Genomic DNA, 26,422 nt, shown 5'->3' on the forward strand with positions numbered 1-26,422 from the left:
GCGGGGGGGGGGGGGGGGGGGGGGGGGGGGGGGGGTATTTTCATAACAAAACAAAACTGTTTCAAAACATCCCCCCTCTGTTTCTTTTACAAATCTCACACTGTGTGTAGCCTCATAAACGGATAACAAGAGGATCTATTTGAGAATGTGAAAGTTTTGAATTTAGGTTTATATTTCATGAAAAATTCCACAAAAAAAAAAATAGTTGTAGTTATTACACGCACCCCCTAGAGGCAGCTCACACACTCCCAGGTGTGCACGCACCACACTTTGGCAATCGCTGGTGTAGACCAGTGGTTCTCAAAGTGGTGTCCGAGGACCCCCAGGGTTATTTGAGGGGGCTCCAGGGGGTCCCCGGCAAAAAGGGGAACAATTTATTTTCACTACAATTCTATCCATAAGTAACATAACGACAGAATATATGACTTGATTTTAAAACCCATGATTTTAGTCATGTGTTTTATACTTTTTTCTTTAATAAAACATCTAAAAGCAAAAATACTATGAGACGGACAACCCTCAGACAAAATCTTATCAAACTGGGGACCGTGGTCTAATTTGTGTCAGTTTAGGGGTGAATAAGTGTAACTTCAAGTGTAAACACTGTAACTAAGTAAATTTACTCAAGTAATCTACTTACCTTCTACTCCACTACATTTGTCTGCCAGATATAGATATTAGTTACAAGCTTTTACATCCAAATCTTATGACCAACTTGTAAAATATGATGCATTGTTGTACTGTAGACCAGAGGGATCAGGTACAAAGAAGATATTCTTCTTTGAGTCATAACTCTGAACATAAAGACATTTATTATGCAGGCATTTGTAGATTCAATGTGATTTACACGTTCTGAGGGTATCATCATCTTACTAATAAATAAACATATATCCTTAAATCAGAAAAGAATCATTTATTTGTAGTAAAAGATCTCATAATTTCTTTCACCACTGAAGTGTTTCATATTTATTATTTTTACTATAATTACATAAAGATGAAATACAGCAATTGCGTTTTGTTTTCAAGTTATTAAGTTGTGAAGTTACTGCTGGTGTATTTGCATCAGAATGCGTTGGCATTCATTTAAAAGTGGTCCACTGACAAACCAGTAAAGAAAATACATGCACGTGACGTGTTTGTTCTGTTCACATGAGACGTATAGATCTCCTTGTTGTCCGTTGGTTTGAAATGTCACAACAGCTCAGGGTGATAAAACAAAGGCTGCAATTCCAACTAATTGAACAAGAAAATCCTTATTTTCATTCATTTGAAGGCAGTGTAAATGTTTTTATATTCTCCCCTGAGCTTGCAGCTAATTTATTTTGCCCTTCAAGTGTTGCTGCTACGGAGAGATTTAATATTTTACTAATTGTCAGGTGTTGTTAGTGTAATGTTGTTTGACACTAATTTACTATCAGAATGATAAAAACTGAGAGCTGCTGATTTCATCTTGGGGAGTTGTCACTGGGGAACAACGATGACGAATGCAGCTTTTCAATCCATTTTCCAGCTCTGATTCACAAATACTGCTGGATGTTCCACTTCAACTGTGCAAATTGATATCTTTAAGTTCAATATTTTATTAGCTGTCATGTTATGAGCACAGGTGTCAAATTCTTTTAAATAATTGATATCTGGTGAGTCGTCGGTCTTAGAGTTTGCGTCTAACCTCTGTTTTCCCTTTTCTGTGTTTACTGCAAACACAGATCTCATAATAGCAGAACGCTGCTGTGAATTTGGGTCAACATTGTCAACATTACACAGCCCCTGTTGACACCCTGAAACTTGGGAAATAAAATCAACCTGATTTAAACTTGTTCTATTGTGGCAACACTGACATTTCAGACAACGTGCCCTTCTTCACCGTGAAATACCAGCTGTGTCCTGGGCCTTTTCATATTCTCTGTGCTGACAAGAAAAGCCAGCGTGAGAGTGAGACAGTTTGTTATTGAGTTAGTGTTTTTTTGTTTTTTTGAACTGTCCAAACCCTGCTGGTTCTCTCTCACCAAATCCTGTAGATTATCAAATTACTGCATATCAGGCATGCTCTCCTTTATCTCTGTGTGTCAGATTAGATCACGTGTTTATGTGTGCTAAATGCCTGATTGAATATCAAAGGTGGCAGTAAACTCCCAACCCGCACACATTTAAATTCCACAAAGGTCTATGAAGCCAGAAATACACATTCTGATTTATTATTCCCCGCTTTTCCTGCGTAATCATTTCATCAATGCCCTTTTAACTGGGGTTGTGACGACTGCTAGCTCTGAATGCAGCGCGTGAGCCACATGTTCCCTTTTCCATCAAAATGCACGCAGGGAGAACCAACTTCTGCAGGAGTCCTAATGAAAAACTCTTCAAGATTTATTAACATGGATTTCTGGAATTGTCAAGGGAAAGGAAGATTAACCTCTGTGCTATAATACAAGGTCTACTGTACCATATTAAACGTGCGCGTTGAAAGAGAATAATGAATTGTTGTGTTCCTTGAGAGACATGAATAATTCTCTAAACAGATTACCAAAAAAAAAAAGCAGCGTGATACTTCTCTTTGTGAGCTTTTCTCATACGTGACATCCATGAGGTCTTGGGCAGAATATTCAATTATTTTGATTCTCAGAAAACTTCAAAAGCAGCATTCAGTCTTTCCCAAGGTTTACCTCCTGGGTTTTGATTCTCGGCTCGCACATACAAGAATGGGTCCCTGACTGATTCATTGTCAGCAACAGAAAATGGCTTCAAAAGGAATTTCTGAACGTGGTCATCTGAGAAGTCCCTCGTCTGGTTTTTGTGATGACTTCAAAGAAACTTCTAGAAGCTACAAAACACTATTTACGTGCTTCATTCCCATGTGATGGGAACTGCCGTGAGTCTTAGTGGTTTCTTATAAACCACCAAATCTCATCGGTGTGTTTTTGAAAGACCTATTTGCTGCTCATGTCTTAAGTCATCACCTTTTATAATGGAAATTGTATCTGATTGACTTTCATGTCAGTTCGGGCTATTATTTTCCTACGAAGAGGAAGAAGTTCAGTGTCTTACTCAAGGACACAGTGTAGGAGTTCAGATAATACAACATGTGACCTTTCACTTAGTAGACAGTCTGTAATGGTGAGGTGCCTTGCTTACAAAATTCCAGTAATGGGGGTCAGTTCCATGTTTATTTATGAATTTGTTTTTTGCCTTGCTAGCACCTTGGCTCTATGGACGTTAATGTCGGCCTGTTAGTCTCCCTGTCGGTCCACCACTTTGATCCAGACTGATATATCTGCTATTTGATGGATTGCCGTGACATGTAGTAATGAGTTGTGATAACTTTGGTGATCCTTTGGCTTTTAATCCGGCACCTTCTTCAGGTTAAAATTTCATTATGTCCTTTGGTAATACAATACTGGACTGCAAAACTAGTGGCATTCCCGTCCGCTAAACTTGTACAGTGAACACAGTCAAAATGCTACCTGCTTAGCATCACTGATTTAATACCATAATGCCTGTTTTTACTTGTACATTTTATAATAATAATAAAAATAGTAGCAGCGGGAGTCGAGCAGGAACATGTGGGTAGCATGCGGCCCACAACCACAGACCCAGAATCCACAGCTCTGGAGGCATAAACACCCAAACAAAACGACAGAAGGAGAGAGAAGAAGGATGAGAAAGCACAAAACCACAGGAGACTGAAGAAGTCGAGTTTGTCAGTCATTAATGGGATAAGAATGCATATAGATGGAGTGGGAGAGAGGAGCTCATTGCATCATGGGAAGTCTCACGGCAGCGACTCTAGTGAAGTGTCTCTTCTCAATTTTAAATTTATTTGCATGTAAATGCATCCGCAGACAGCAAAGCTATTTTCATACTACCGAATTTTATTATGCACCACAACAAACAAGTGAGTGTGCTCAGTGAAGCTTTTATCACTGCAGAGGTGCAGCGCTGCCTCCTGCATGCTCTCAATAATACCTGTGATTGTGTGGGAGTATGAGTATACATCACATGCCAGCAGAATACATGAGTGTAGCAGCCGTTGTTGAATATTGTGCTTTGCCCAGCAGTATTTAAAGTATTCCCTGAAGGAAGGTCACAGCATTGAGCTTCGGGTTGGCGATTTCATAAAGCACCGAGGGTATAGAGCTTCATTCCCTGCGGAGTTTGCCTCGAGGTGCCTGCGCTACATCGACCGTGCTGATACTGTAAAATCCTCAGTGAATCAAACTATGCTATCTCTCTTCAAATATCCACCATAAATCACACCAGTAGTCATACCCAGTGATGTAAAATAGATTAAAAGACAAACAACAGGCGCCTCGGATGTCTCGAGGTTTTCACTTGTTCCTCTGCCAACACTTCAGTATCTTCCCATGATAAGCCAAAGCCAGAGCAGCCCTCATCTCCCTCTCCTCTCTCTGTGCTGTCATTGATCCATGTGAGGAATTTCGCAGGTCCGTCCCTCCAAAATAAATCATTCCTGTTCGTATTTTTCATCATCCCAGCCACAGGGAATCAAACACAAACCTCAGGCAGGGACAGAAAGCAAACCAGTGTCGCCCGGAGAACAACCTGCGGAGCCTTCATGCTCAGCAACCTGTCTAAACTATACTTCTTTATATAGAAAGCAGAAAATAAAAACTCCAAGAAAGAAACAAATAGAGAAATGCTCATCACCCTGCAGCAATTCAAGAAGCTGGAGCCAATCAGATTGGTATCAATAATGCATCACAGCTTTCAGTGTCCGATGGGGTGATGCTTGGAAATTTGCTAAATACACATTCCATCTGTATATTTAATAGAGAAGATATGAGGAGCTTTCCGTTACGTAAAGAAAACATGGATAGATAAAAATGTTAATGGGAATGCTGAGCATGCAGAAACACTAAGAGGCTCCCGCTGGTGTTGATGCACTGACTCTGAGCACTGTGTGGTGTTGTACATCAGCAACATGGGAATCTGACAGTGAATGCAGATTGTATTTGAAACAAAAATAAAGCCGTATTCATGTTCTTAATGTGTACAGTCTCCATCCAGGTTCAATGTAAAAAAACTAAAGTTACCTTAGTTGCTGGCACTGAGTTGTTTTGAGTTTATTATTTGAATCTATTGCTCAACTTTTACTTCAAGGCTTGTGTTATTTTACATAGAAATTTAATCTACTGTTGAATCACAGTATACATTCCAGATTTTGTTATCTCTTTGTACTCATCACAAGGATTGCTATAGTGATTTCATGGTTAGACCAGTCGAAACAAAAAAACCAAAGTGCCAAGTTGACGATTGTAGGTTTAAACTTGGTTATGTAAAAGTTGTCCCTGAAGATATCTAAGGGACTACATTTCAACATAAACAAGAAACAATAATTTATGTAATCTGTATGTGACCTTAACATCAAAAAACAGTCAAACTGCTTCCAGGGTATAACAACACTAGAAAAGAAATTGTTATATTAATTATGTTGTTCAATTCTGTCAAACACACAAACACCACAAGGCGCACAACCACACAACAACAAAGTCTTTAATGCCAACTGAATGGAAGCAGATGACGACAAGTAAGAATGTATTTAAGACACGCAGATGTAAACTCTGAGTTTGCTTAATGTTTATGAAGATTTTTGACTTTGTTTTTTTTCTAAATCCAAAGGTGACTGCTCCATTTCACTTTAATAAAGAAAAGTGCATTAGAACTACCTCAAAGGAATCCAGGCAGAAATTTATTGAAGTTGAAGCTAACAATATTACCTGAGAGATACCTCTCAGGTAATATTGTAATAGATTATAGGATTGAATCCATTTTTATCAAACATGAATAGAACTCGAAGTTTTCCTTCCCCTTCCCTCACACTGTCCTAGAAGCTCTTTATGATTAAAAGAAATAAGATCAAACCTAAAGGAATAGACAAAACAGTTTATAGAAAGTCAAGGATAATTCCTGAGCCTTCGTAACTTGAATGGGGACTTCTTCTTTCTTTGGTAAATTAAAAGGATTTGTATAAGTGCAGATTCTGAGCATTATTAACGTGTTGCTAACTGACCCTCACTTTCCTTCTTTCAGGTGATTGATGGAGAGCTGCAGTTCAGGTTCAGCTGTGGAAACAACTCCCCTGGTTCCTTACTGATTAAATCTGATCCAGTGTCAGACGGCCAGTGGCACAACGTCCTGCTGGAGGTCGACTCCACCGCCCTGAGACTGACCCTGGACCGGCAGCATCCAGCCTTCACCACCTTGACCGAGCCGTGCCGGATGATGCGCGCCCATGGTGCTTTGCTCTTCTCTTCTTTAGCTCAGGACTCTGCTCAGGAGGTCCAACAGCGCCCATATAATTTCATTGGCTGCCTAGAGGGCCTGGAGCTCAATGGGGAGCCAATTAGGGTGGGTGACACAGCGGAGTGGGCCGGGCTGGGGAGCAGGAGGGTGTTTGGCGTGTACCAGTGCTGCAGCAAGGCAGGAGCCTGTGACAACAACCCCTGTCAGAACAAAGGAGTCTGCGAGGAGGACGCCAGCGGAGGTGAGTGCACTGAAGAGGTCATTTGACTCAAGTTTAAAGCCTCTGAAAACTTCAGATCTTACATATTTCTCTGTAGCATAAAATATGCATGAGCAAATAAGTAACAGTCAAAGTTAAACAAATACCTTAGGCATTATTTTTACTTTTTTGCTGTGATTTGATGCGATTTGATTGACAGTTACCTAGCAACATGAGCAAACAGTTCCTAATTGAGTCCCGCCCACTTCAAACCAGAGAGAAAAGGTCAAACAGAAACACACATAGAAATCTCTGAAGGGAAATAGGCTAAACTATTCCAACTTTGTTCACAGTAAGAGGCTGATTGGGAAAATAGGGTTTCACAGGCTTTAAGTTAATTTGCTGTATCTACTGCTTTGAAAACAAAACAATAACAAAACTTTATGCAAAAGGAAAACATATCCACTCAAAATTTAGGACAGTCAGCTTCCAGCCTTCCTGACTCTGAACATATACGTAATGTAAAGGTGACTTCAGCAAAGGGAAATATCTTCAGGAAGACCATCCCAGCTTATTTCCATCACACCTTCTATATGTACTTTCTGGCAACTATTAGGCCATATAGACACACATACGCTTATTTAGTAAGAAACATTTATTAAAAGGTTAAATTAGATGTAAACCTACTACATAATAAATTACAGTTATATTAAACCTGCAGAAACATAATGTATAAAGCAGAGTTAAAACTGCAGTCATATGAGCAGGAATACAAATACTTTTTAAGACAACTCAAACAAATTTAGTTGATGTTTTGGTAGTGTCTGCTCCACAGTTGAGGGACTAAAAATGCAAATAAAAGACTTAAAATAGATCGATTTTAATCCTTGAAGGGCCAAGCTGACCAGTTTGAGATTTAGACTATAAATATCTGATGTCCTTCAATGATTTTTCCTACACCAAGGTTCTGTACAAAGCAGCACTGGGGATCTCAAATACCTGAGACCAGATGTGGATTAACTGGCTGCTGAATTTCCTCCTGTTTTAGTAAAGTTTTGTCCAAAAAAATGTGAGGCTTTTTAAAGATTTATAGAATCATATAGAATAACACCAGCCTGATCCAGCCCTTTATGTGATTGCTTGCTTTATTACTGCTTTAGGTTATCACTAATTGGCCAGATGCATCAGTTCTTGGCAAAAACACAAAAGATAAAAAAAATGGTGTCTGAGAGGCTTGCAATTTCTTGGGGGGGGGGGTTGAATTATGTATCACAAAAGAGGATGTCTGGCGGCTTACCTTATTCTTTACTTAGAATAGCATCTGATAAGCACACCAGCAATTTTACAGATAAAAGACCAGGAGCTTTAAAACAATATTATTCTCATGTGTCTTTGTGAGAGAGTGCAGGCAATATGTTCTTTTTCTAGTAAGGTGGATATGAAACCAAACATAAAGCTGTACAGCTGACGATACAGATCTCTGTGCTAGAGAACAGTGTAAACAAACAAACCCTATAGCTTTTATCAAAAAACTGCCATCTCTTTGGTATTTCCTTGCTGTGGGTTTACCTGTTAGGTCACTGAGCTGCATAAAATAAGAAAATGTCCACTATGCCCCCTGTGGACACAGGACACAAGGTTACAGCCAGGTATTACTTTTCTCGGGACTTTATTCATCATCATGCCAAATCACATTTCAGTTAAGCCTCAGGCACAAATTCTGGGGTGCGATGCCAACAACAAGAAGCAAATATTATTTCCCAAAAGATCCTTCCAGGTCAAGCAAATATAATCAGACAGGCGGCAAAAACAATGAAGGCTGTGGATGCTCCTTTATTTTTACTGCAGAATATGAAGTCGATCCCCTACTGTTTTGTTTACTTCCTGAGTAAAAAGGCATGTCAATTTAAAAGGTTTAACTTTTTTCCCCCTTCTTCTTTTGAGCAGTTTAGGCCTTTTAAGGTTTTGGTTTGTGTAAAAAACCACAAAAATATGTGTAACTCAAAGGTCCACTTACTAGCTTTTGGAGCTTTAAGCCAGGAATTGGAGCTGTCTCAGGTGTCATCATTCGACATGAGCATGGGCCTTTTGTAACGTGAAAACAAGTTGTCCTATATTCAATGTTTAGGGTCACATGATGACAACTGAGCCACTCCATTTGTTGGACATGATGGTGAGATGCAGTTGAAAGTGAAGAAGTGAAGCCTGACTCGATATATCAGACTTGTTTTTTCATAAACACGTAATGTAAACAGACAATTTAGAGCAGGAAGTGCTGTTGTCAAAGAATTCATACATAGTGGGACAAATTTACAATAACAAAGGAAAAGGTCAGGACTCTGATGGACAATCTAAGTCATGGTGTTTCTAAACTAAACAAACATATGACATTTCTGTACTGCAATTTTTACTTACATTAATGTTATATCAATGTCTCTGGTATATGGTCTTTTTCTTTTTTTTTTTTTTATCAGTCTAGCTTCTGTTGAATACGCCGAAAGCCATTTAGTGGATGTTTTGAGCTGAGGCCAAGAACAATCGTTTGTGTTTTAATGTTAGAGGAAGATAGGCATAACTTGCAGAGCTTGTGGTTTGATCCCTCAGGTCCCCCGTGTCAAAGTGTCCTTGGGCCAGACACTGAACTACAAATTCTCTATTTGGACCAAAGCATCTGCCAAATGACTGTACTATAATGACAGCAAATAAGCAGAAGGATCCCACAGACAGGTGCAATATCAGTGATGAAACTGTTAATAACCATTTTCATTCCAGCTACCACTGAAATGCTCCCTTTTGGAGACATTTTTGCTGCATTAACATCCGTTGGTCAAAATTATTTTACAGGCAAATTAAAAAACAAAAAGAGCTATGAAAATATGCTCGGGTGACTCATAACGGCAATAAAGCAATAATGTGCTTGTCTTAAAGTGTGAATATTGTCAACTTGGGGATGTGTAATTTTAATACTAAAACATCTGGTGTGGTATACTTCAACTTTTAAACTAAAAAATCCACCTACGTTGCTCAACACCCAGGAAGTTACTGTGAAGGGCAGTTTACTTCTACAGTGTACAGTTGATGCTTTCTTTCACTTTCCAAACATTACCTTTAAAAACACACGAGAGAGCGAGTTATGTCTCTACCTCATACAACAGCTTCTGTCCTTGAAACACACCAGAATGCAATGCAACAAGTTCCTGTGGGTGTGCCTCGAGCCTCCACTTAAACCCACAATGGGCCAATTGAGGACCGTGACTTCGCTATTGGATCTATTTCAAACTTCATTTAAAACAAAGAAGATTTCACTTAAGATTGCAATCTGCCAAAAAACGTGACTTTTACTTTTGATGTTTTAGATCGGTGAAAGCATTTCTTAAAACAGACTCCTTTATGTCACATTACATTATTATTATTATCCACAGGAACAACAACAACTAAAACAGTGTTGAAGTTTTTAAGGGGTGATTTTTCCCTTTAAATATCAAACACACTCGCTCGTGTTTTCTCGCTACATCACTTTGACCTTTGCTTTGATTTTTTACTGCCTGTAGGGGGAACTGGCCGTGGCTTTGATCAGTCGCTCTTGTCAGACGTCTGGGTGTGTTTTATTTACTCTGCAGAGCCACGCTGCAGGTGTGCAGGACTCTTCTACGGCGCCCGCTGCGAGCTGGCAGACAACCCATGTGCCTCCCAGCCATGTGCCCACGGCGAGGAGTGTGTACCCAAGGCTCCAGGTTACATGTGCAACTGCTCGCTGGACAATACTGAAGCAGGGTAAACCCGCACAAATTTTATTCATGCACTTTTTAACGAGTAATGCATTTGAAACATATTCTTTATATGCATGCAGTAGTTTTGTTACTGTTGAACTTCCTTCAAGAGCTGAAGGTGCTGTAAAAATTTTGATTAGTTTGGTTTCACCAGAGAGTTTTGGTGCCAAACATTCATTAAAACGCCGTTTTAAAAGGTTTCACAGAAGATTCAAATCATGAGGTGACTTCTTTATAATCCAAATGTCTAAGATGTATAAAGATCTTCACTGTTCAAACTATCTCTTGAAGGGCCTAAAAACCTCGGCATCTGTAGTATCAGCCGTCCTCACCGCTGAAGTGATTTATTATCAGTCAACAAAATAATAATCAATAGTTTATAGATTTATATTTTATAGAATTAATCTTTAAGTCATTTATCAATTAAAAATGCCAAAATATCGTCATGTCCCGCTGTCCTCGCCATGTGATTGGTATTATTTGGGTTTTCTTAAAGGAAAACTATGGTTTATTACAAACTGGGGGGAGTGGCACTGTGCTGCTTCATGCTGGTTGGACATTAGTTCCACTCCATTTCTTCATGGCACGCAATTCATGCTGACTTGAAATGACAACTCCATGCAACACTTAAACAAAATATCACATGTACCAACAGCCTTGCAAACAATACAGACTGATAAAAACATATTTCAAGCAGCTTGTAGTGGCTGTTTGTCACAGCAGCTCCGCTACCTGCTGCTGATTGATTACAAGCCGTAGGAGAAACTTTCCCCGCTCTTGGACTGCAGCCACTGTGCTCATCAAGCGATATCACAAACCCCATGTCTGACTTTGCACGCTGCTTCAACCCCAATCACTACTGCTCAGTCTCTGGCTCCAAATGACGTCAGGACTGCAGCACCTGTATCGGGGATATTTTGGCTTTTGTACAGTGGGAGGAAGTGGAGACTAGTGGTGCTACTCGATACCTTTATGGTATCGACCGAAACAGCCCAGTATCGAGTAGAATTAAAACGTCTCTAGTCAAATCAGTACTTCATTCGATACTTTTTGTAGTCAGATCACAGCAAACAATGACTACTAGTATGGTTGTACGCAAGAAAAACACAGAAAGAAAGAGAAGAGCAAGCCCTTTTTTCGCCCTTATGTGCCTGCACCATAGACTGTATGAAAAAAGGCCTGCATGCACTGAGTCCTTGCATGATTTTAACCGCCGCTCATCATTGGCTGTGATCTCAGGCATGTTCATCACTGTTGCAGGTTTATCACCACAAGATTGGCTTTTTGTTGGTTTTATTTAACACTGCTCTGTACATTTTTACTTGCTCTTCACATCACTTGTCAATGATCGATCGCTGCGTTCCATCACTTCAATTAAACGCTTTTGTGGCGCAGCAGCAGCGATCAGCTGATTTTACTCCGGTTGTAGTTGGTTTGATCCGCTGGACGTGCAGCCTCTCTTTTCCTCTGTTTGCTTCTTCAGACTGTTTAGTGTAGTTGAGTGACTTGTTTAAACAGACTACATTTGTCTTAGTAGCATGATAGCTCGTACACACTAGAGGATTTTCAAATCTTAACCAGTTTTAAAAACTCGGGATACCACAGACATAACAGAATTTACCAATTTTTTTAATTTTTAACCTTAAGAACGCACACACCAGACGATTCAGTCAAGACGCACGACCACACACTTGGCGTTTATACTAAACGATCTACCTGTTTATATGCAGCATATGTTCTGGAAACCAGAACTACGCCGAATGGTGCAATTATTACTCAAACTATCTATTGTACACATTCATCTCAGTTTACAGACCAGCTGGAAAAACTGTTAACCGGTCTGACACAACCACATAATCATAATTAGATTCTCAGAGGTATTATTAAGATTCCAACAAGTAAATACCAAAACTAGCTCAACCTTCATTAGATGCAACATCACTTGCACTGACGTATGTTTGCGTTTCATTGCAAGGCCTTGAATATGCACGTATATGTGATTAGACACACAGTCCAACTGTAACACACACACACACACACACACACACACACACACACACACACACACACACACACACAGCGAACGTGTTTTTATTCATCACCTTACAACCAGCTAGTTGTATTCCCCTCACACAACCAACGGCTGTCAAAGGGAACAATCACATTTAAATAAAATTACAGCAGCATTTGCATATTCCTTCTTTCATTAAGACTTTGGAATTGCGTTGCATCTCGCGGGTATTAAAAGCGGTTCATGTTCCAGGTGGGGTACTAATTAGCTCAGTGAATGAAAAATGACCACCGGCGGATTGTAATTGCAGGACTGGGAGTTTGCTATGTGTTGTGTAAAACACACAGATAGATGTTTTATCATGCTGTGAAGGTTTTTGATGTTATCATGTGTGATCGGTCTGTGCAGTAGACAGCAGCACAATGTCCACTGTGTATTTTGATCGAATACCATCCACATGAACAAACAGCTATCCTACCAATCAGCGTCCAATAATAAGAAAAATACAGAACTCAGCTCATCAAAAAACATTTCTTTTTCCAAAACAAACTCCTTGTCCAAGAAGAAAAAAGAATTATTGCTGTATTTTGCTCTGTAACTGCTAGAATATACTTTCAACGCATGTGCAGCAAGGGAATTCTACGCCTGGGAAATGAGTGGGTAAGGCTGAACACCAGGCAGTTTTATGTAAAACAAAATGATAGGTTCTGTTAGTATCGCAGCAGCGGCACTTAGCAATCAGAGCTCTGCCAGTAGGTCCTCTGGGTTGTGTATCGTGCCTGGGCAGGTAAGCTATGAGTATCACCAGCCAGATGTAACCTTCATTCCCGGGCCAAGGGTCTTTTATGCTGCTCTTAACTGTAACACTCTTGATCACACTCCATATTCAGACACACACCTTCTGACATATTCATATCAACCTTTATGAAAGTTGTTACACAAATACAGATTTGATTGATGTTTATTATTTAAAAGTTGAAAAGTGGTGCATGTTTATTTGCAGAACCTTTAATGTCAACTGTACTCATGTTACCACCTAACAAGCTAACATGTGGAATGTCTCATACTAAACATTAGTATGTTTACATGCTAAAGCCATCATGCATTCCTCTAAATCCAACTTCCTTTACTCTCCTACAGGTGCCATAAGGTAAAAAGTGCTGTATCTCCAATGATTGGTTATGTGGAAATCATGGAGATCAGTGCCAGCGTGCTTGGATTACTCTTCTTGGTTGCCGTCTTCGTTTGCATCAGGAAACGTTATGTTCAGCAGAAGAAGAAAAGGCCCGTCTGTGTCCAGGACTCCAATGGGTAAGAGCAAATGTTTCTGTCTAAAACGAAGGTTCGAGTCCCACTGTGACACATCGCGCCAATGTGTCCTTAAACATGACACTTAAGGTTAAAGTTGCTCCAGAGTAAGGCTGAACGATTAATTGTTTTCAAATCGAAATTGCGATTTGAAAGAACGCGATAAGCTAATCGTGAAGATGGCAATTAAAATGTAGGTTAATTATACAGCGCATCTAACCCGCTTTAAACAGCAACACAGTTACAAATTCATTCCACTGTCCACAGTGGGCACAGGGCGTGTACATTTTACAACAACAAACGAGGAAAACATGGGATAATGGCGCCAGCTGTATCGACACAGGTGTAGACATCAACTCACACTGTGAAAGTGTTTCAGCAGCAGAGCGTTTAGCCTACATGTTGTTAATGTGTTGTTAATTTGTCATTTTGTTTGCTTCTGTGAGCCCGCTCCATTCCGCTCTCTGCAGGCTAACGTTACATATGCACATGGAGCATTTCAGAATAAGAGCGTTTTGCCTGTCTGATTTTGCTGACTTGTTCAGATTTTGCTTATTTGTTCAGTTGTTTTTGATTTTTGTGCTTCAAATATGATTAAGAAGGCTACGTAGTTAAATTGTTTCTTTTTTTCGCTGTTTTAACTGTGTTTATGATATGGTTGATCTACGATCGGGAGTCTGCACAGGGTGTTTTATTTTGAAAATCGACCGGATTCTCTATGCCGTTCTGTGTCTGACTTCCTGCCTGGTTCATCTGGACACAGTGGTGCCTCGAACACCCTGTTGTGTACGCAAGCCCACTGCATTTTTCTGCCTTTTTAACACAGCTGTGTTTACACACTTGTCGCAGCTGATTGGGTAACACCTGTGTCACACCCACCAAACAGGAGAAAACATACCTCGAAGCCCGTTGCGGAACGTTGCAAGGAAACATGTCATTCAATCCGAAAACATTGCAAACGGTTTTGAGATTGAACTCGCCCCTGCTCTGTTCTGCTTGGTCCGGCTTCCATCAATAATGGACTGGCAGAGAATGTGGAACTTTAGCAAAACTTAACAAATTTTTAACAAAACGAAAAAATTCCTTTAACAAAACGAATCATAACCGCAACATCTGGCAATTAGAATTAGATTTTTTTTCCCCAAATAGTTCAGCCCTACTCCTAAGGCATGCGACCTCTGAGATAGAAGCTATTGTAAGACGCTTTGGATAAAAGCTAGAAAATGAGTGTAAATCAGTAAAAGTTAAAAATTCCACAAACAATTTAAGTTCTAAAAAACACACTATACAGTTTCAAATACAGTTTAAAACCTGTCACTGGTAAAACAAGGAGATTTTGAATTTTTACAGTCGCACAAATAGCAGTATTACAGTAGCGATGTTAGAGGATGTTAGACTTTGGGTATCTGTAATTAATCCTTAAAGATATTAACTGAAAACAAAACATATCTTTTCACACCCACAGCTATTTCACGCCCTGTCTGTCCAAGAGCCTCAAAGCCAAAAACCAAGAAGTCAACCCTATTGAGATGAACACATTGGTCGGTCCCATCAACGACCTCGACCACACGCCATTCAGGTCACTTCGCCCATGCAGCCAGATCATTTCATCAGGAGGCGGGGTTTCCTCTCCAAAGACACAGGGACCGGTAGTGTGCAGTGTTGCCCCCAACCTCCCCACCAGACCGCCGTCCAGCTCAGACAATGACTCCATCAGGAAGAACCACTGGGATATGGACTACGAAGGTGTGTATTTGTGTGTGTTTGTATGATTTTAGGATGATGAGCATCTGTTTAGATAGATGCACACTTTCTTGTGTTTATTCTGGAAGGGTAATGCATACCAATGTTCACTTTTTTCCATGAATATATTCACATGAGGTACACACAAATGCACAACTGTTCACTCAACTTATTATAGCTAAACCAATAAATCAGGCAGGCCATATATCAATTGATATATAACAAAACCGCAGTACATAAATGCTAAATACGTGTTTACGGTAATTTTGAAACTGTGCCGTCATTACATGTTTGTCCACCAGAGAGCACCGATAAGCTGAATAATGTGCTATGAAATATGTGCTGTAAAATATGCTTATTTTTGCTGACTTGATAGTTGTGACGTGTGACACTTTAGTCGGACCCGTAGAGCGCGTGACCTTAGAACAATGGCTTATCTCTTGCACCTCTTGTACCAGTAAGTACAAATCGCGGTCATAATTCTTAAAAAAAAAATGCAAGGATCCTTGTCAAAGAAAGTGTGTTTGTTAGCAACAGTTTGCAGAGAAAATGGCGTTGTTTTGAAATATCATTAACCAAGTTTTCAAATTCTTCACTATAAAAACTAAATAGAAAATATCTGCCTCAAAATTTCAGTACTGGCCAAGTCATGGTTGTTACTTTACCATTTTACACGAATACTAACATGAAAATACTGTAGATAAAAAAATAGTAGCTATCATACCTCTGTCTACAATTTGTTCCACTTTGTTCCAGCCACGAGTCGCTTATTATTATGGTATCACAGTGACAATCAGTCCCCTTAAATACCCCAGTAACTGAGATACAAGACAACTGTACTGTCTCATGTATTAAGGCGCCTTTGTTAGCAGTAAGTAGCAGAGTTAATTTCAAGTCAGCGTTAAAAAGAATCTAATTCCAACACTCCTTGCAAAATCATATCTGTGAAATGTAAACTAAATCATCCCGGTGTTCTGTTACTGGCTACAAAGCCCCACAGTAATACAAAAGGTCAGGACAGGCTGAATGATTCAGTCATTCAAGGTCAGTGTAACAAGTATTTAATAGTCATGGGGAGTGGTGCATCATGGGAAACACCAGACAGCCTGTAAAGTCGTCTGTCAACACGCGGCGCTGATTAAATTCTGGAAGACGAAACATTCTTAGACGAGGCCGACTGGACGCGATAACATCAGCAAATAAAGTGATTTCTCTGTTTCATCTCTCAGCATGTCTTTATTTCCCACTTTCTCTTTCTGTGATTGCTTCTCTCTCCAATCTTTCTCTCTCCTTGTCTTTCCTGTATGACTGTCTATATCCTACAGTACTCTCATTATACATTCTGTAATGCCCTCCCTTATTCACAGTCCTATTTTGCACCCTCTCTAAATATCTCTTGTTTCTCCTTTTGTTTTCTCTCCCTCTATTTTCTCCTTTACAATAGTGAATAGGCGGGGGCGAGAAGTACAGTCTATTTTTCTCACCTTTTTTCAAAATCCCTCTCACTGGGCCTCATCAAGAACCCCTTGAGATGTGCTTACCAATTGAAATTGATGCATTCAGTGTAAATATGATAAATTGATCACACAAAATGTATCAAAATTAAGTTTATAAATGCGCCTTAAGTTGAAATTTTATAAATTACTGTGAAATAACATTCAGTCTCTCATTTTATATATAATTAGCCCCTTGTATATGTGAGTTCCGCACATTCTCACCGCACGTTCCTCTTTTATTAGTGTCTGATGGGAAATGGTGTATGCATGGTTTGCAGAACTTCAACCTCCTGAAACAAAACCACAAACAGGAAGTTTTAAATATCAATTTCGGGGAGGGGGGGGGGGGGTTTGCGTTCCATCAAAATGGAAATGATTAATTTACGAAAAGTTTGTGAATCGGATGTGGAACATTTGTACAAGCAAACCTAAAAGAAAAAGGTAAGAAGGCTTTAGGAAAAAATATTCTCACATCTCTGCCCATCTTTTTTTTTCATCTTTCTTTCTGTTCCGTTCCTCTTTTTGTCGTTCTCCACTTTTCTTCCTTCATGTAAACCTCCCTCTGCTCCATTATTTCATCCTCCTTTATTCTATCACACCCACTCAAGTTCTTTCTCCTTTTGTTCTTCTGTCATGCTCTCTCTCGGTCCTCCTTTCGTGTGCAGCAATTTTTTTTTTTCATATAACAAATCAATACACCTTAGCTGTGACTCATACACCCATGTTCAAGACAGATCAGGCGTTCTTCATATCATCGCTCCCCAGGCAACGCCCACCTGACAGGTCATTCATCTGCTTGACCTTATCACAGAGAATAAAAGGACATATACCTGAAGTTCTTCGCTTGTTATCCGGCTCGTTGTTAATGGGGACTGTGGCTGAATCCATTTACATTTACTCATTTATCCAAAGCGACTTACAATTGCTAGACAAGTCAGAGGTCGCACGCCTCTGGAGCAACTAGGGGTTAAGTGTGTTGCTCAGGGACACAATGGTGGATGTGTAACAGTGGGGAATTGAACCCGGGTCTCTCACACCAAAGGCACGTGTCTTATGTACCAATCCTCTACACTCGATACACGTGATTCCTGTGTCTGAATTGCCTGAAATTGGTAAAGATTCCCGAGATATAGTCAGTATAAAAGAACTGCAGGCTGAAAAAGATAGTGCCTTCACCTTCTATCGCCATCATTATTATTATTAAATTGGTGGGCGCCCTATCAAACTGTCACTCATTACAAAGTGATGTACGGTTATCAAACGCTAAGACAGACAGCTTTGTTCAAAAACTGAAGAGGGGTTTCCTCACCAACCACATGATGTTATTTTCACATTGCTGCACTTAGAAAATACTTTAAAATAATGAGAAATTTTAAAGGCTAAGATTGGTGGGGGGTTTTTTGTCTTTTGTCTTATTGTCAAAATAAATCCTTTCTGACTTCCCTATTCTGACCCAAAGTCCACTGGCTTACCTCTATACCTCTAGAGGAATGTGCCTCAGTTTTAGCCAAAGTGCCATTTAGCAGGATTGAACCTTTTTTAGCCCAAATCACAACTTTGATTCACCATTTTCAAGTTTTGTCTCAGACTACTTGAATAAAGATTTGAGTGGAAAAGACGTATCTGGCTTATGACCTGTCAACCCTTAATTGGTGATCACTTATAACTCCTTTGTTTAGCCAAATAAGTGCAGGCAGAAGCTGAAGGTTGCAGCCACACTGATCTGTAGTTCATAGAAGTAACGGATGGCAGCCTCAAAATCAAATGCTGCTGAATTTCGGCTCTCAAATCAGATTTTTGCTTTGCCCTTGGTCAGCTCCTCTTAAAATGTTCAGTGATTTGCAAACCTTCATGTTTAGAAAAGGGAAATGTAATTAACAAATCATGATTTTAAATTTCTATTCTAAGTTCATATTTTGGGATTTTTACTAGAGCGTACAATGTTTAAGGGAAATGCTGGTGAATTTAAATCCAAGTTTGCTGAACCAGTTGTTAAATCTTTCCGGCTCACCAGCCAACCAAAACCGAAATGAACCCCCTTGCTTCAGGCACAAACGCATACTGTGGTGAAATTTGTCACTAATTATGATTATATTTCCCCTTTTACGCACTGTTTCACTGATTAATTGAAGGGAGAGGCCCAGAGGCTGCAAACATCACTTTACAGGTATAATGCAAACACCTTAACAAAGACAAATATATTTGCCTAGAATACTATTTTATTTTATTATTTCAGGGCATTATGTTCCCGCTTGGAGCTCCTGGTAAAAAAGTCCCTTCTAAGTGGAGCCCAGTTTGGTGTAAAAGTCTTCAAGTGAACAAAATAATTATGCCATTTATTATCAATACTGTAGTCTGCAGCAGTGAGCTGACAGAGTCCTTTGTTCTCAGTAGCTTTAGAAAAAGAGCAGCTCTGTAAAGTTTGAATCTGAGCTGAATGCTCTGTTAGATGTCTATTGTTTAAACCTCATTAGCTTCAGCGGAACTAGCATTTTTTCCACAAAAAGAGAGCTGTAGATTTTGTCCCTCATCTTTAACTGTGGAGTCACAAATGGAAGGGACATGGGTATCCAACCATGTCTCCTAGAAATTACATTCATGTAGTACTAAATTGTGTTGTCAAATAGATTTCGGAGAAAACAAAATTGCAGCCTGGATTATTTTCGCTAGAACGTTTTTTCCTCTCCAGGAAGTGTACAAATCATAGGACTTCAACTCTGGGGACTGGAAAAAAAATAAACACATCCTCATGTCACTCTAACAAGTGCTGTGAATACCTGCACATAATAAAACATTAATCATCCTTTAGTTGCCACAAGCCAATACATCCATCCAAAAAACAAAGACATAGGCTGCGTGCGTTCACACTGCAGGCCCTAATGCTCAATTCAGATTTATTGCCCAGATCTGATTTTTTTGATTGAATGTTGACATTTTTTAAATGTGGCTCATTCCAGTCTGCAGTGTGAACTGGTAACAGCCTGAAAAAGGGACCCGCATGCACAAAACAATAATACGACGTCACACGCAGCATACTAGTGTACAGAATTAAACATGGAGGCCAGAGAGGTTAGCTCATACTTGCTAACCCTCCTGATTTTCACAAGAGACTCCCGTTTGTCCTCCCTGTTTCACAATTCTCCCGATTTATGACAAATGTTCCCAACTTTTTGTCCTTTTCATTGCATTCATTGTAATGTCTGGCACTGTAGAGCACATGTAAACCCTACAACACTCTCTCTCTACCGTTTTTGCCCATACAAGAAGCATGCACATGGGCTGTTCACACTGTTTAGGTCACTTTGTCCTGCAGTCTGAACAAAGCCATATTGTCAGTGAATGTTTTGTAGTTACGCTCAGTAGTAACAATGATAAAAGAAAACATAATCCATGCGGCATCAAGTTTCTTTCAAGATATATTTATATTATTATATAAACATAATTTTAACCATATAGACTGGAGAAGAGGATTGATTACAGCAGTCATGTGTGACGAGTGCATTAAACAGATTCTGTCCTTTAAGTTAACACAGTACTTCTGCCATTTATCAACTCTGTTCCAGCCCCAAACAGTGATCTGAGACTTAGTCCTCTGTTCTGTCCAGCTTAAGAACTATTTATTGAACTGTGCAAGGTGTGGAAATAACAAGCAACGGTTTTGAGTCTGAGCTGAATCCCTTTGATGTTGATTAAGTCTACAGAGAGAGAGATTTAAAGATGCTGTCAGTTTTTTTATCTCTTTCGACTGGAAACATCATTGTGCAAATACTTTCACGTTGTCTTTGTCATGCCTCTCTTCTTTCTTTTGAGCTACCTGTCTCTTCTTTTGACCTCTTCCTTTCACTGTCTCTCTCTCTACTCATAAATGTTTACCCTGCTTTTTTCATGTTGTCATTTTTCACCCCTTCATTTTGTCATCTTTTACTCTATTGATTTGCCTGTTCCTCCACCATCTCTCAGCCTCTTTTTCTTTCCCTCCCTCTGAGTAGCTTTCTCTCCAGTTTCTCATCTTGTTTCCAGTCTCTCCTTGTAACTCCCTCTGCTACTTTATCTAATCTTCGCTCTCTGTCTCACAATACGATCAGCTGGCAGTCTGCTTAGTATTCTCAGTAACCAAAGTGACAGCAGGAGGCTTTTTTAATGTCATTTTGTTTGAACAAACTGTATAATGCGTCTGCCTTGTTAGTTTGAGATTTTGGGGATGTAGGGCAGGAATTTGAAGTGGTAATCCTCAAGAATGTCTATTTTGTTTTAAGATTTTGCCTCAAATCTTTTCTGCTAAGTGCTCATCGCTGCAGGGTGCTTCCTGTGAGTCAAACAGTGGCAGCTGAGCGAATAGGCGATACGATACCAGAGCATCTATACCGATACAAAAAGATACTTAATTTAATATCTTACAATATTTTTTACGATTATAAATGTTAAAACACACACAAAAAAGTTTTAAATCACTAACTATCTGACAAAGGAGATGCCACAGAATTTGCTAGAATTTTTAGCAGGTAAACAAAAGTATTAAAGAGGTGGTATTATGCTTTTTTGTGCATGTAATAGGCAGTGTTGGGCAAGCTACCTGGGAAATGTAGTGAGCTAAGCTACTAGCTACTCTATATTAAATGAAGCTTAACTACATAGAAGCTACCCCCCAGTGAAATGTAGCAAGCTAAGCTACAGCAACGTGGCAAAAGTAGCTTAGTTACATCAAAGCTACTAAAATACACACACAGAATATAGGCCTAGTTTATATTGAACTAACTTCATTCCACAGTAGCGATAGAAGAAAGTCTAAAAACCTGCTGCAAACAGTGTGTGTGCGCGCAAGAGAGAGCTAAATCAGACCCACAGAAACTCTCCTACTTAGTTCCATATCATTGCAGCTAAAAGTATTTAAAAACAGAGAAAGAGCTCATCTCATGGAAACGAGTTTCTGCCACTACATGCCAAAGTTTCCTCCCCACTAGAGAAAGAGCTGTCCAGGCTGGACCCTGATCCTTCTCATAAGAGGTCTTACAATAACTATCACAATATAAAGTAAACTCAATCGTGCGTGTCTTTATTCCACTACAGCAAAGTCAGCCCAAGGATCGGTACGTGATGTCACCGTCACACAGAAGCGCTTCTACTACCGAGCTACTGAGAAATGTAATTAAACTAGTACTACTACCGCCCAACACTGGTAATAGCTTTGCAAAGTGAAAAAGCCCAAAGGGAGTTCCCATCTCCCACAGAAAACTCTGCTCTGAACTGCCTGAAAACAGCTCGTTTATAGTCTAGCCGTTTCATGTACAGCTGAAACGAAGCCGTGTTTACCGGCTTCTCATTGGCCCGCCCTTCTCTGCTTCTGATTTGGCTAGTAGTCCTTAACTAGGAACTGCGCACGTGCAACTCCCAACAAAGATGTTGTAGAGGCAAGATGTATCACTCCATAGGTAAAACGAGGCCTTCAACACAGGGTGAAAAGAGGAGCTGTTTAGGGTGTTTTTTGAAAATGAAACCATGTAAACCTGTTCTGGTACAACTCCTAAATAAGATTTTGTACCTGAAAATGAGCATAATACCACCTCTTGAAGATTCAACACCCAGTTGTAGCTAAATTATTGTTAACAACATCAGTTGGTGATGTTTATTTATTTATAACTAGTACTCAACACTCCACAGTTACCTAGTTAGATATTGAGATTTCAGCTACTTCTTTATAAACTCTGCAATTGTCAATGATTTTTGTAAAAATACTATTAACCCAGTATCAGAGCCCTAACTAATGGATTTTTAATGGATTCTTTAGGGCGATATATTTATTTTCACAAATACAGTTCCTCATGAACTCATAGAATAGAAACATATTTGATTAGGGTTGCTTAAATGTAGTTATTAAACAATCGTGAGCCAGATATGTACTGAGACATTTTACAGTTTGTCAGTGCTCTCAGAAGGAAGAACTATGTAACGGAGACAGCGTTTTCTAAAAGGACCTCAAACATATCTCTGGCATTTCAGTACTGCAATTTCTTGACAGATGGTGATACAGTACATCTGTGGAAAGTATTGGGTTCTATTGTTGGACAAAATAGTTAATTTATGCAGATTTGACAAAGTAATGACTTGTGTAAGTGTGTGTGCTTTTCCTTGGACAGATGTTCTCAAACGTCTTACAGATGAGATATTAAGCATGATTAAGCACAAGCTTATTGCCACATGTGATGCCACATGTGATGCCATTCATTTGTTCCAGTCAATCAATAAATTGTTTGATGTGTAAAATATCCGAATAACACTCCAAAATAATCAGTTGGGGGGGAAAAAATGCCTACCACAGTTTCTCACTCTTTTTATTTTTGTCCATTCAAAGTAGGGCTGAACGATTAATCGTTTTCAAATCGAAATTGCGATTTGAAAGAACGCGATTAGCTAATCGTGAAGACGGTGATTAAATTGTAGGTTAATTAAAAAGAGCATCTGACCCGTTTTAAACAGTCATGCAATTACAAATTCATTCCGTTGTCATCCTTGTGTGACAGACCTGCTCGCCAATCACAAGCGCCATGCGCCTCATGTTATGGTCCTACTCACCATTCAGCGGGCACAGGGCGTGTACATTTTAAAACAACAAACGAAACTAGAGGATAACATGGGATGATGGTGTCAGCTGAACAGACATGTTCCGTTCCGCTCTCTGCAGGCTTCATTTCCCACACGGAGCATTTCAGAATAAGAGTGTTTTCCCTGTCTGATTTTGCCGACTTGTTCAGATTTTGATAATTTGTTCAGTTGTCCTTGATTTTTGTGCTTCTACCATGGTTAAGTCAGCTAAATTGTTTCGACCGGGAGTCTGCACAGGGTGTCTGATTATGAAAATCGACCAGATTCTCTATGCCGTTCTGTGTCTGACTTCCTTCCTGGTACATGTGCTCTGTGCTGCTTGACGAGGCTTCCGTCAGAAATTGACTGGCAGTGAAATTGAACTTTGGCTAAACATACATACTTAAAACAAACAAAACAAATCATAATCGCAATATCTGGCAGAAAAATAAGATTAGATTTTTTCCCCAAATGGTTTAGCCCTAAATCAAAGGTTCAAACAAGAGATAAGAAGCAAATTCTCACATTGAAGATTCTGAAACAAACAAACTTTTCTTGAATAATCAAAACCATTACTCACTATCGATCAAACGATTATCAAAACAGTTGCTGCAAATATTTCTGTCTACATGTACTTTTATTCATTTACCTGCCACTTTTATCCAAAGCGACTTACAATTGCTATATATGTTAGATGTTTGCACACCTGTGGAGCAACTAGGGGTAAAGTGTCTTTCTCATGGACACAATGGTGGATGTGTTATAGCCACTTGAGAATGACTGAGTTTATGTTCATGAATACAGGCAGGTATGTGTCAACGGGTTCAAGTACCAACGGCATGTTTACTACCTCCCTCACTGACGCATTGAACAATGCTGATTTTGACCACATCGGCAACTACAAATGATTCAGTGCACAAAGAACACTGTCATGTGTACAGATAACACTCTGAGGGGAAGGGAAATAAGTGAAGTATGAATCGCTGCAAGGTTGTCAACAAGCTTTGTCCTCCACGATCAAACATAGAAAAACAAATGTTCACCTGCCACACTCCTGTTGTCAAAACCGCAGAAGAAGATTTAAAAAGTATGCTGGGTTAAACTTCTTATTCAGGATTAGCACGTCGAAAAGGGCAGGTTTTATCATCAAATAATTGTTTCAAGGTTGGGGACTTGAAATTAGTTTCAGAAAAATATTAAAGTGATAAAGTGTGTTAAGTGCACACACTGGGATGTTGAAGAAGCTGGAGGAGCTTATCATCAAGGTTGCCCTTGAATTGTTAATGTTAGTTGATTGTAATTCAGTTGACCCAAGAGGAGAAGATTATCCTACTTCTGCAGTCATTAGAAGTCTGGATCAGTCATTTGTATAAAGTAAATGTGGTGACTTTATGAGCTTTCTTTAGACACATCCCCTCCTCCTGTTAAACTAGTCAAACCCAAATCTCTTCAAATCCACAGTGAAGGATTTAAAATGCAAATAGTCTGAGCCTTCTTAACCCCCCCCCCCCCCCCCCCCCCCCCCCCCCCCCCCCCCCCCCCCCCCCCCCCGCGTCTTGCTCAAATCCATCCTGGACATCCCACACAGCAACCTGCCCCAGTGTGTATTAGTATTAATCTTTCTGGGATAATAAGTGAATGATTAAAGTTGTTTGTTGAGTCGGAGAGCTGATCTGACTCTGTGGCAGCTTTTTAAAACCAAGTGGTGAACTTGCAGAAACACTTGCATACAGAAGTGTCGATTCTTTAAGCACGGAAAAATCTTACCTAAAATGCATTTTGTTGCTATTTGTAGATTATGAGGTTGTGCAAAGCAAATGTGAGTTTAGAATATAATTATCCAAAGAGCTAGACCAAATATTCTGCCAGGCCAATATACCAGCAGATTCTATATTATTGCAGATATATTGTATGAACAAATATGTGCCGATTTATTAAAGTTACTTTAAATGTCCCACTTACTACATTTGTAGGATGATTTCCGCGCCGCGTTGTGGAAAATACTGGATACTATTTGACAATAAAAATTTAATCAACTATAAAACGGGAGATATAATATGTGGAATATGCCAAAATGTGGATGCAAAAAAAAAATCCCACAGCGTTTAAGATTAAGGAACAGGAAAAACTATGCTGCTATGTTTTGGTGTCATTTACGGGTACTGCGTCTCTCTTCTGATCTCTGCGTCAGTATTTGAGTGTGGACGGGACTCAGAGGCTCCTCCGACTCAAGATACACACTGCCATATCTATAGACTGATTAAAGGTAGTGGACATAGTCATCGTGACGTCATCCATTGGTTTCTGGACTGCAGTTTTGAAGCCTCAAGTTTGGCCGTTGATTTTTTGCGACCATCGGCATCGGACTACACGATATTTGGACAAGACGGTGAAGCCAATAACTCCATGAGGAGCTAGCTTGGTTAGCAAGATGCATCTGTAATTCACATTAATTGTCATTTTAACCGGGGTGACAATTTTTGGTAGAGAACAACAGGCTTAAAACTAAATGTACTCACCAGAGAAAGCAAACAGACAACTCCTAATAAGCTTTTTCAACAGCGCTGGTTAAATTTACACAGTAACGACTTGATGGTAACGACTTAACAAGATAATCCCGCCCTGAAGCATCCTCTGCTTTATGGTCTATTTTCCTCTAAATGGGACCATAATTAACTAAATGAACATCATGTTGTATTAAACAAGATATAAAACTAGCGATTGAGACCATAAACCCATTATGAAAGTGTTTACTGAGGTAATAAATCAGGTGAGAAATAGGGTCATTTTGCTATTATTTCTAGTGGAGCCGGACATCTTTTTTGCAACCAGAAGAGTCGCCCCCTGCTGGCCGTTCATTAGAATGCAGATTTAAGGAACCTCACTTCTCAAACCCTGGAGCCTCAGTCTTAATTATAAATGATAATAATATCAGCCAACATATAACAAATATCAATATCCATTTTGGCCTCAATAATCTAATCCAGATGTCTTTCATCTAAGTATTCGTTTATGTTTAATAAAAGCTTTACACAAATGTGTGTCAATAGAATAAGTG

General features: G+C 39.5%; 1 protein-coding gene across 1 annotated transcript in view; it reads left to right on the forward strand.

Annotated features, from left to right (window-relative positions):
* The window catches only part of fat2 (FAT atypical cadherin 2), a 116,398-nt gene that overhangs the window by 86,282 nt on the left and 3,694 nt on the right, over positions 1–26,422 (forward strand). Inside the window, exons 24-27 of the mRNA XM_046029806.1 lie at positions 6,046–6,499; positions 10,078–10,231; positions 13,379–13,549; positions 15,012–15,292. Coding sequence (XP_045885762.1) covers positions 6,046–6,499; positions 10,078–10,231; positions 13,379–13,549; positions 15,012–15,292 — 1,060 coding nt within the window. The remainder of the gene's footprint in view (positions 1–6,045; positions 6,500–10,077; positions 10,232–13,378; positions 13,550–15,011; positions 15,293–26,422) is intronic.

The sequence above is a fragment of the Micropterus dolomieu genome, linkage group LG19, assembly GCF_021292245.1.
Source record: "Micropterus dolomieu isolate WLL.071019.BEF.003 ecotype Adirondacks linkage group LG19, ASM2129224v1, whole genome shotgun sequence".
Classification (NCBI taxonomy): Eukaryota; Metazoa; Chordata; class Actinopteri; order Centrarchiformes; family Centrarchidae; genus Micropterus; species Micropterus dolomieu.